Below are 12,532 nucleotides of genomic sequence, written 5' to 3' on the forward strand. Positions count from 1 at the left end.
TGCCCGCATGGACAGATGGGATAACAGATGTGCTCTGAGGGGTGTGACATGGGGTACAAGCCTGAAGAAGTGAAGTGAACACTTCACTTAGATGACATTTTGTAAACCTAAAATTTAGACACACCAGTTTTTAAAATTCAACAAAGTAATATATTTCAATTATGTTTGTTTTTCTTATAAAATTTTTTAGAAAGATGTATTTATTTAAGAAAGAAGGAGAGGGGCGCCTGGATGGCTCAGTGGATTGGGCCGCTGCCTTCGGCTCAGGTCATGATCTCAGGGTCCTGGGATCGAGCCCCGCATCGGGCTCTCTGCTCCGCGGGGAGCCTGCTTCCTCCTCTCTCTCTCTGCCTGCCTCTCTGCCTACTTGTGATCTCTCTCTCTGTCAAATAAATAAATAAAATCTTTAAAAAAAAAAAAAAAGAAAGAAGGAGAGCATGCACTCAGGCATGTGAAAAGTGGGGGAGGGGCAGAGGGAAGGGGAAAGAGAGAACCTCAAGCAGACTCCCCGCTGAGCACAGAGCCCAACGCGGGGCTCCGTCTCATGACCCTGAGGTTAGGACCTGAGCCGAAACCAAGAGTTGGACACTTAACCGACTACACCACCCAGGTGCCCCCCTCCCCTTTTAAATAAAATTTAAAACTTTTTTTTTTTGGCCACAAAACCCAAATAGTAGAAAACTATTTTTAACCACTAACCCTGACAAGCTTCCAAGAAATTTACACAATCTATTATAATACACTCTGGAGTGACTTTGTCCTCAACTCACTCAGGTCCATCTTTACTGCAGATACAAAAATTTTGGAAAATGTGCCTTTTTTCACTAGTGAATTCTTACTGACGAAACAAATAGTCTAATGATATCTTTTGATTTAATATTAAAGAAGACACTACATTCTGGTCTCTAGGAACTTTAGCTTGAACTGACTCTACCTCCCTTCAGATCCACTCTCTCAGCTTCAGGGCTAGATATAGTCACAAAAGGTGTGATGGATAAATGCTTCAATATGCTTTCTATAAGGTAAAAGCGAGTAAGAATTCATGGGATTGAGGGGTGCCTGGGTGGCTCAGTGGGTTAAAGCCTCTGCCTTCGGCTCAGGTCATGATCTCAGGGTCCTGGGATCGAGCCCCGCATCGGGCTCTCTGCTCGCAGCCGGGAGCCTGCTTCCTCCTCTTTCTCTCTGCCTGCCTCTCTGTCTACTTGTGACCTCTGTCTGTCAAATAAATAAATAAAATCTTTAAAAAAAAAAAGAATTCAAGGGATTGAAAGATAACTGTTTAGGAACAGACCGGAAGCAAGCCACCTTGATTAACGATGAGAAGCAGACTGAAGGCTTCTTCACATTTCATGACCAGTGTGGTTCTAGACGGTCTCTAGACTGATGTTTATGACAAAGGGAGGGTGGGGAAATGAAGCATGGTATGGGGAATAGAGCCATAAGCAGGAGAAAGCATAAGCATTCATAAGCAGAATAAAATCGTTCATTCTAAGGACCCAAAGTCCAGTAACGAGGTATACGCTTTTTGTTGATCTATGAATCCCAATTTTGAAGTGCATTCCCATTGAATAACTGGCACGTGATAAAGACAGAACCATGAAAAGCGGAAAATCTGCAGAGAAAGAAAGCCCTCTTTCGCTACATCCCACCCCAATCACGACTAAGCGATTTCCCGTTTTAAAGTCTGAGCCATCAGAAGTTTCCCATAAGAACACACCACGGACTGACACAACATATGCTCTAGACTTTGCAGTACTCATCTGTCCAACAGAAATATGTTGGTGACTGCGACTTTACGATGGAAGTCTCGACTCCAAATTTGCCTACTGGGAAGAAATATTTCCACTGGAGTGAGAGAGGTCGTCATGTTAGCACATGTTGAAAACTAACATGCTAAAGCGAGTTTAAGAGAAAAGCTGAAGAAACACACACACACACACACACACACACGCAAAGAATGTTGAAATGGTGAGAGGTTTTAACACTACCCATTACGACTACAGAAACACAAAAGTTCCTTCTCAGGAATGTGCCCAATCAGGACATACCCACATAGTACAGCTTAGAGCTTTCTCCACAGAGTGGGATGGCTGGTAGTCTCATGAAGCCTCCATGCTTTAATTCAACAAACATATACGTAAGCACCTGCCGTTTCCAAGTGAGTGTGTGCACGTGTGCACGGGGGTGTACCCTCATGCACATGAAGGAGTGAACAAGATGGCGGAGAGGGAGAGAGAGAGAAACGTGGAGGGTAAAACTTGTGGTTGGTGGTACTAATCCCCCGAGAACACATCCTGAGGACAGAAATGGAAGACAGATCTATACATAGATGGCTCATCACCCCAGGAGCCAGTGGACGCACTGTGTGTCGGTGGAAAAGGCAGGGTGGCATGAGGTGCCTCATCATGTATCCGACAGGGAATTAATGGCAACTGCCCCTCGGTGGAGTCTACGTCAGGGGCAAAGCAGGACCAAGACGGCAGGTCTAGCTCAGCTATTCCAAATCCTACCAGTGAGCCCAAGGCCAGCCTTCCAGACTCGGGAGAATCTAAGCCTCCCTGTCAAGGTCAAGTCTGTTACCTCCATCGCTGCAGGTCCTGGAGTCTGAGGCCAGGCTGTCCGTGGAGCCCGTGTTGAAGCTGACGTGGACGCCCCTGCAGGGAGGACTGAGGCTCTCTGCAGAGCCCTGGCTCACTTTTTCCAAATCAGAGCTGCTCTTGTTCATTTTTAAAAGGTGCCTGGAAAATGCAAGAACAAACAAGAAAAGCGATTAATTTGGGTTCAGTTCAAAAGCCAGGCAATGGGTCATGAACCTACTATGCTCTGGAAACCTGAAGCACCAGCAAGTTTCAAAAATAAATGATCCTGGGAAGAGAAAACAGGCACACTTTTGGAACCTTATGCAAGTGAATGGTAGGAGATTTGTCAAGCATGGTTAGGACGGGTGACTCTGTGAAATTTAGACAACAGCCAAAATCATGATTTGGGAGGAACTGCCTTCATTTCTAACCCTATTGGCCAAAACATTTATGTCCCCTATTGTAGACTGTATAACATCTCTATGAAGAAAAACGCGAACGTTATCATACGAGTCAATTACAGAGATATACGGAGATTGGGTAGCTTCTGCAAGATCACAGGGCAAATGAATTGCAAATTAGGGCTAAAAAGGTGGGATTTCCTTTTGTCTGTACTCTCTTTTTTTTTTTTTTTTTTTTTTTTTTAAAGATTTTATTTATTTATTTGACAGCGAGAGAGAGAGATCACAAGCAGGCAGAGACGCAGGCAGAGAGAGAGAGAGAGGGAAGCAGGTTCCCCGCCGAGCAGAGAGCCGGATGCGGGGCTCGATCCCAGGACCCTGAGACCATGACCCGAGCCGAAGGCAGCGGCTTAACCCACTGAGCCACCCAGGCGCCCCTGTCTGTACTCTCTTAACAGAGCTTCAAAGGGTCTAGGTTATTCCTTGGAATTAACGAAAACTTTCTATCAATTTAACCAGACTTCTAGTACAATGCTCAGAAACACGCTAACATAACCCTTCTTCCTGAAGCACAGAATCTGCCCTTAGGCTTTCTATGAAATCTTTTGTTGCATCTCTAAGACACCATTACCAACATATCACAGGCTGGAATACCAAGTTCAAGAGAAAAATAACTTGCCTTGGAGAAAACACGGCCCGTTATCAGGCAAAGCGTTAGCTTATTGATTTCTCCTTCCCTTTTTCCAAGGACTACATGAATATTCACTCTGACCTGACATTTTTGCCAGCAAGTGAGGCAGACCACAATCAATCTAGCTCTCTCCCTGTTGGTGGTAACCCAGATTTGTCCGAACTGATATTTCCTGATGACAGTCCTGTTCCCACTACAGCAGATCTATATCTCAATATCGGCTGTAGGAAATATACAATGCAGTATTGATCTGGCATCAGAGCTGCCTTATTTAATGCACATGACCTTACAGTCAAGAATGTATCGATTGTTCTTTGTGTTCAACATTGCCAGGCCCTCCATTGGTCTTTGAGATCCCGGGGACGCTGTACTGATCACCAGAAAAGTTTAGAGAAAGTGTGTTAGCTCCCATGAAAATACTCTTCAGGGACACGTCCTTCTCCTCACCCCCAATTCTTAGAACCACATTGAGAAACAGCTTACAGCGGTCAAGTGTAAGCTGTGACAATGACGGCCAGGTCACGACCAATACTATGCCTTACGTTTTAATGCCGCTGTAGGGCTCTGGGAAATATCAGATCCTCAGGAAGTGCTCTGGCAGTAGATTATCTTTATTTTACCCTCTGGCAAAATAAAATCATGGAAAGTTTTGTAAAATATTTTTATTCTCATCTGATCTATCAATCATGGCTTTTGCAGATAAAGCCTAGATATGCAGCTGTGAGTAATGACAACTCCTGGGTCTAGGAGAGCAGCCAGCTCTGTGGCAATGTGACAACCCAGCCCCCTCCAGAGTGGCCTTTGGAGTCTCTTGCTCCTCAGGCCGAGAAAATTGCCAAGGGAGAAATTCCGGCGCCAGAGCTGCTGAGCTGGCAAAGCTCCCCATTCCATAAACCTAGAAAAACACTGAATGAAATGTATACAAACAGAAAAAACTAAAAAAATATGTAAATGTGTGTGTGTGTGTGAGAAGACACACACACACACACACACACACACACACACCACCCCCCTTGGATAGATGTCCTTGAGAAATGTTATTCAAATCACTAGTAGTGAACGTGCGGCCCAGTCAATTTAGTGAGTCATGGCAATTTACCAGCAGTTTAACAAAATACGCTGCTATGGGACCAGAAAACACGAAAATATTTTAGTAAGGATTTTTGAAACATTGTTTTGTGAAACTTTTGTTTCAGGTGTGTGCCTACTGGGTCATGATAGTCAATAAATTTCTTATTGTGGGTCATTGTTAAAAAATGGCTAAAAATCACTGCTCTAGAATAGGGGTCAACAAGCATTCCTTAAAAGGCCAGATGGGTGATATTTTAGGATTATGGATCCTATGGTCTCTATTACAACTACTCAACTCTGCTATGGCAACAGGAAAGCAGTCATCAACTCTATGATATCTTTTATTTAAACAAAATATGTAAAAATACTGTCAACTTAATAGGCAATGAGTATAAAAATCAATGAGATATTTTACTTTTTTTTTTTCATTCTAAGTCTTCAAAGTCTGGTGTGTATTTTATACATACAGCACAATGCAATTTAGAGTAGCCGCATTTTAAACTACTGACTATTGTACCAATCAGTGCAGACCTGAAGAAAATCTCATACATGGACAAGGTTCTTCATGGTGTTACTAATAGCAAAAACAATCATAAACAATCCAGTGTCTATCAATAAAATAATGGATACATGCAGTATAATCTTATAATGCAATATGACATATAACTAAAAAATAAATGAACTTGATTTCATGTACTAATACTGAAATGATTCTTAAATGTTGAATGTTAAAAGCAGCTTGGGGAAAATCAAAACTGCAATGAGATAATTACCTCACACCAGTCTGAATAGCTAGTATGAAAAACATAAAAACCAATGTTCGCGAGCATGTGGAGAAAAGGGAACCTCATGCATTGTTGGGGGGAATGCCAACTGGTACAGCCTCTATGGAAAACAGTGTGGAGGTTCCTCAAAATATTAAAAATAGAAATACCACATGATCCAGTAACTTTACATCTGGGTATTTATTTACCTGAAAAAAAAAAAAGAAAACCCACTAATTTGAAAAGATCGATGCACCCCTATGTTTACTGCAGTGTGATTTACAATGGCCAAGATACGGAAGCAACCAAAGTGTCCACTGATGGATGAACAGATAAAGAAGTCGTAGCTATATACAATGGAATATCGCTCAGTCATAAAAAAGAACGCTTGCCATTTCTAACAACATGGATGCATCTAGAAGGCATCAGGCTAAGTGAAATCAGAAAAAGACAAAAATACCCTATGACCCCACATACATGTGGAATCTAAAAAACAAAATGAGCAAATGAACAAAAAAACAGAAAAAGAGACTCATAAAAAAAAAGAACAAACTAGCGGTGGCCAGAGGGGAAGAAATTGGGGAACGGTTGAAATAGGGGAACGGGATTAAGAGGTACAAACTTCCAGTTATAAAATGAGTAAGTCACAAGGATGAAAAGTACAGCACAGGGATTATAGTCAACCATATTATAATAACTGCATAGGCTGACAATGGTAACTAGGTGTCATGGTGAACATTTCATAATGTACGGAACTGTCGCATCACCATGTATACCCGAAACTCATACGATATTGTATGCCAACTATATAGTTCAATTAAAAAAAAAAGTAACTTGCAAAAGGTCTCAAGTACAGTGTGATGCCATTTAAATATATTTTAAAAATACATAATGACGCTACGATTTTTTTTGTTTATCATATATATGCAGTCAAATGGAAATAATACTCATCAACTTCAAGATAGCAAACACTCTGGGTAACAGTGGGAAATGGAAACAGAAGCTAGATACAAAGTCCTTTCCCCCTGAACCTGTAATGTTTTAGTTTTCAAAATCTAAATTGGCTAAGGGTTAATAACACTTGAAAAATCTTTGGAGGACACATGACAGCTAAATTATTCTTTGAACTTCCCTGTATGCTTGACATCTTTGATAAATGGAAAATGAACATTTCTAGGAGGACAGAAAGTCAGTAGGGCCTGCATGAACCTAGGGGTGGCCATTCTCATTGACCTGCTGCTGAGCCTCAGAAAGGCGAGGGACAGAAAGGAGGACCCAGCAGGGTTTCCACCAGACCCCATGGTGGGACGGGCAGATTCAGTGGAAGTTAGTAATACCACAGAAGAGCGTTATAGATAGAAAAAGTTATTTTTCGGACCGAACCACTCTTCTGAGACTTCAGAAATCAGTTCTTCTGCATCTAGTCACTAGAAGGGAGAAGTCACGGTTTTGAACTCACCAAGTGAATGCGGACAAAGTTATTCTCAGGGTTGCAGGATACATCTTTGGCAGCATGTGTATATGTGTAGGGTCATGGGGAACGTCAAAAGTAGACTTGGTAAATCTCAGTATCTAAGTACAGGGGGAGTTTTCATAGCTTCTGGGAAGACTATCATTTCTCTACTAAAAAGGCTTGAGAAGCCCATGCACCCACCAGGTAACAAAAGCCCAGTCGGCATCCAGAATGCTCTGGTGTATATGGGGGAAGCAAGGGATAACCCTTTCTCACAACACCGAGATCTTGGGAGTGATGACTCTTTTATATGAATTGCATCAAAAACCTTCTTTCTTGGAAGCCCGTGGAATCTGTGCTCTTAATGCATTGCCATTTTAAGTAGGGAAAGAGCCAAACTAGCTCAGATTTCAGAGAGAAAGGGGAAGCTGACCGTCAGAGCGCACACCTACAATCAAGTTGCTTCTGTGTACTCCATCCGTGTAAGTAAGAGATTGCTTAAGAATCCCCGGAAAAGGCTCACTATTCCAAAGGTGACTTTTCTGAGCCCTGTTGGGGTGTTCTGTTGGACCCAAGGCCAGATGACCATCCAAGTGCGCACACGAGGCACAGCCAAGAGTCTACCAATTGTTTCTAAAGGCGCTTTCCCCTCATGAACGATAATTTGATCTGCTCCTCATAAAACTGGTGCCAACCATCTAGAAGTTGCAATCTGATGTCATGCCATTTAAGGAAGTGGCTTCAACCAGCCGAAACCACAGACTCTGGTCTTTCCTCTCTGGGTGGTGAATAACATTCTTATCAGCGGCAGGGAGAGCAGGCCTGCACAGATGTCTTTGCTCACGCAGGGTGATAAACGACTTGTTCTTACTCAGACTTCCTTCCCCACCTCCCATTGATGAGCTAGAGTCACAGGAGAGGAGGAAGAAATAAACGGCCTGCGGCCTGGTGTCCTTAGAGACTGAACCCTGCAGCTGCCACCCGGTGTTTTCAGAATGGCTTTTCCCACCATTGTCCTTCAAGAAAGAAGCCCTGCCAGTGTTTTCTCTGAACTGTATTGGTAGAAAGCTGGGGCGGGGAGGGGGGGGGGGGGAATCCAGGCACAAGAGCCATCTGCCGGACTTCCTCATTCATAGGAACAAGGCTCATCTAAAAATACCCACCGAGCTTCCAGAATGTCCAAAATTCTTAGCAGATGCCCAGCCCCAGCTTGCGGCGGGGACCGCAGCTCAAGCTGCGCATGGCCACCAGGCTCTCATCGGACAGCACGGTTTGTAAAGTGTGACGGAGGCCAAGTTTCCTTCTCACTGTCCTGAACTGTGTTCAGTTCACATACACTCGGTTGAGAACTTTTTGCCTCCAGAGCAGAAGCTTATGAAACCCCAAAGGACGCTAGCACATGATTTCAGACCCGGGACTCCAGACCCGGCTGCACCTGCACACCAAGCCTTTGGGCTGGTCAAATTCGCTGCTAAGTTTGGTGATGACTCAGAGAAACCCTCTGAACTAGATCTGAAAGCACACACGGGTTAGAAGACGCTACACCCATTTTTTAAATTGCCCAGAAGAAGTGAAAACAGGCTAGTTTCAAATGTAAATAAGTCATGCCTAAATCAAAGAAGGAGAACCTCTTACCATCCTAAACTCGGGCGCATCGTGTCATCCTCATCGGCAAGGCCCCCCAGAGCCCAGGGACGGGCTGGGCCAGGGGCTACAGGGTCCCATGGAGCAGCCCCGAAGAGGAGGGCCAGCTTCGGTGGCAGAGCCGGGAGTGTGGTCAGCTGGCTGGGAACTCACCGCTCAGAGCTCTCCTTTCCCCTTAGTTCCTCTCTGACTTTTCTATAAAATGCACTTCCTGCAAAAGCACAGGAAAACAGGGACGGCACTGCCTCTGACCTGCAGCTCTCAATCTCCAATTGTCTTGTTGGGCTCCAATGTTAGCGGCAATTCAAATACGCTCTGAAACACAGTCAGCCTCACCCCACTCACTCTCTACTATGTAGCCACATCCGAAGGTCAAGATCATTAAATGATTCAAGCTGAGCTTGCTCGGTGAATAAATGCACCTCTTTTTTTTACTTATCTTATGCCTCTATTAACTGCAGCATGTCCCCTGTCCTGTCTGTCCTGAAAAGCATTCCCAGGTCTTTCAAGAAATAAATTTTGACTGTCTACTCTGTGCCGAGCACTGTGTTAAGTACTGGGGATACAACAGTGAGTAGAGACAATGCCATCCTTGCTTCAACAGACCTATGACCTGGGAGATAAATACTTATCCAGCTCCCCTAAAAAAGTATATAGAGGGTTCAGTCTATACCTTCAGAATACATTTGCAGTCTTGGGAGTTGAGCATCCTGACACCAAATCTTTCTAAAACACTGCTCTCATAATGATGGCTGACGCTGATGAGCCCTATACAGAGCTCTTGCTAAGTATGCTTAACCTCAGCCATCATTTTGGATCTTGGGTGCTCTGTGGTGACTGAAATGCATACTCCAGATATTCTTCACTAATCTCAATTTAAAACATTTTCCCCCACTGTTTATATATTGGAATATATAGCTAGACTTCTTGTTTGGGAAAAAAAAAATTATTACCATCTTGTTTATATACTACTACTTCTCCTCCTTAATTTAATCCTTTACTCCAACTAGGCTAATCGCTCATTGTCCCCAAAGCACTCTGCATTACTGTCCCCTGCCTATCCTAGCTCTGAAGAAACAACTGTCTCTCCCTTTCAAAGCCTTTTATACCCTCAAAACCCAGGGTCAATATCACTTACCTACAAATCCCTCCCAACCACTGCAGTCTTTTCTGACTGGCCCATCTCCTCTGGAAGGCACTCCGAGATGAGTCTGATTCACATCACTGGGCATTAGGTTATAATTCTGGTTAGATTATTCTAATTGTTTCATGTGAAATAGGCTTGTTACCACGACCAGATTATAAATTGTTCGAGGAGCTGTGTCATACTCAGAATATACTGGAACACACAGTAATTACTAAATACTTCTTGACTAAGTTTATCTGTCTCTGTTTCAATAACTCAGTGGCATCTGGGAGCATAAATGTTTCCTTTTGGTGAAGAATTACACTTGCCCGGCAAAACTTGCAAAAGGCAGGAACACGGAGCAAACACCCCCAGTAAGGCTGGATTCAATAGCTGGACCTTTCTCATATTTACAAAATACAACAGTCCCAAAATATCCTGAACTTCTACAAATCTTCTAGTTAAAAAAAAATTAAAAAAAAAAATTTTTTAGGAGATGGGTTGAAAAAGGCAGGTAACTACACTGAAAGGTTTTTATTGTTTTTATTTTTGGCTCTCTTTGATGAAAATGCTAGGGGAATTATTTTCCAAGTATCTCAGTGTCACAGGAAAGGGCTAATAAAGTCCAGTCTACTCTGGGGGCATGCTTCCCCCTGATTTATTAGCATGTATAAAGATAGGAGATCAGTTTCATTTTCGGTCAGATGACCTCAATGTTCCCCACAGTGCAAATTAATAAATTTGCATTTGTAGTTAATGCACTAGTGACTTCCATAGCTCTGCAAGCTGAAAAGCCCTTTGGTTCAACCTGATGATGAAAGCAGTTTGCATTCAATGCAAACCACTTAAAAACAGGAATAAACCCATACTTATTTTTAAAGATAGGGATGCGCACATGCATACATTTAGGTCAGTCATTAGTTTTAGAGAAGAATAAAAATGCTTGTATTGGTCAAATGGAAATTTGCCCTGATGATATACAGATCTACTTTGGCACTGAGAGATATGTAGGTTTTTAAAAGATCACCTTTCAGGTCCCAAAAAATTAAAATTCCTTAAGCCGTGGCCCCAGGTGGCGGTGTTCTTTTGTGTACTTTCCTAGAGAAGGTCCGGGCTGCCTGATGCTGGAGGAAGGCAGGCAGAGGTTTGGCGTTACCTGGTCTGGGGAGCTTTGAGCTGAGGCTGAGGACAGGCCAGGAGCTGTCAGGGAGCAGGTAAGAGAGACCCTCCCCAGTGTACCACCCTTTATCTCCAATAGAGGTAAAGAGGCCCCGAGTCCTGGCCTGGAAAGTCAAGGAGGATGCTCTTACAGGTGTTCATTCACACGCAAGCAGAGAGGAAGAGAAGAGAAAAGGAGACGGGGAACAAATGGACCACCAAGCAGCTGCAATCCCGAGGGTTACCCTGACTGCTGGGCTGCCTATGGGACAGCGCGGTGTGCAAGCACCTGCGGGAGCCTTTGGGAGGAACAGCCGTGCAGGCATTTGCGAAACTTCCCAGAAGGATTTCAGAGTCATCTAGGAAGGCTTCTTATGGGGAGGTTATGTGAACCCCGGGGGGCTCTGCTGCCTGGCTTGGATGCTGGCTCTACCGCTTACTGGCTGGGCACCTGAGAAAAGGCACTTCAGCTCTCTGTGCCTTAGCTGCCTGTCCAGCCCATTTCTCCTAATGCGGTAACAATCATACTTATCTCACCGGACTGTTACGCAAGAGGCAATGACTTAATATTTGCTACGTGCCAAAAAACAGTACCAGGTGCACAGAAAGATGGATGGTTGGATGGAGACAGACAGAGACAGAGGGAGGACTTCAGCAGCCTCCAGCAAACCGAGTAATTCTGCTACCTGGATAGAAACAGAAAAGAGCACATGGGTCACAGATTTCACTCTGACATCTCTACTTTTTTATGGTCCTTGAAGAGACTCAAAGGGGGCACCTGAAGGTTCAGTTGGTTGGGTGTCTGACTTCGGCTCCGGTTATGATCTTGGGGTCCTGGGAGGAAGCCCCAGGTCTTGGGCTTTGTGCTCAGCGGGGAGTCCCTTCTCCCTTCCCCTCTCCATATGCCCCTCCCCCCACTTGTGTGCTCTCCCACGTACACAAATACACACACTCTCTCTCTCTAATTAATAAATAAAATCTTAAAAAAAGAGAGAGAGAGCAAAGAAGAAAATTCATCAGGATGATGCTTTGAAGATAGGCATTATTCTAAAGCAATGAGGAAGAACCAATCTGTCCATCAACCAGACCTCAGTATGAATCTATGATTCGAGATGTCACTAAATTGTAGTATGGCCCCAGGCTCAGGGCTAAGGTACTGCACAGATGACCAGGTTGCTAAGCTCCATTACACACAAATTAAGAAACAGAAGAACCTCTTTTCTTGTATTAGCCTGTCTCTACTCTGCAAAAAAGAACCTCGCATGATTCCTTCCCTGTTCACACCACCTCTCCACCCTCTCACCAGGACTCTGGTGATTGAGTAAACCAAAGCAGCAGCAAATTCTTACTCATCAACTTGGGAATTACTGTTCTTCCACTCTGACCTATCCCTCTTGGAACCCATCCACCAATACAATCTGTGGCTGACCAGAATCTTTCTGTTTCTAGACTACTGGTTTTAGCAACGACACTTTCAGAATTATCCTTCCCTCTTTCTCTTGATTCAGCAAATGCTCCAAGTCCACTCTGTTGACCCAATTTCTGAGCCCAACTATTGGCTTAAGAAATCCATGCGTATTTATGTTAGACTTTGTTCTTATCCTCCTGGCTTAGGAGAGTGAGGCTATTTGTAACAAAGCCACTA

General features: G+C 43.8%; 1 protein-coding gene across 4 annotated transcripts in view; it reads right to left on the reverse strand.

Annotated features, from left to right (window-relative positions):
• PRAG1 (PEAK1 related, kinase-activating pseudokinase 1) overlaps nucleotides 1-12,532 on the reverse strand; it is a 47,408-nt gene that overhangs the window by 16,672 nt on the left and 18,204 nt on the right. For all 4 annotated transcript variants that reach the window (XM_045997531.1, XM_045997532.1, XM_045997530.1 and 1 more), the window contains one exon: nucleotides 2,581-2,738. In XM_045997531.1, the coding sequence (XP_045853487.1) occupies nucleotides 2,581-2,738 (158 nt within the window). The remainder of the gene's footprint in view (nucleotides 1-2,580; nucleotides 2,739-12,532) is intronic.

The sequence above is a fragment of the Meles meles genome, chromosome 2 (assembly GCF_922984935.1).
Source record: "Meles meles chromosome 2, mMelMel3.1 paternal haplotype, whole genome shotgun sequence".
NCBI classification, from domain to species: Eukaryota; Metazoa; Chordata; class Mammalia; order Carnivora; family Mustelidae; genus Meles; species Meles meles.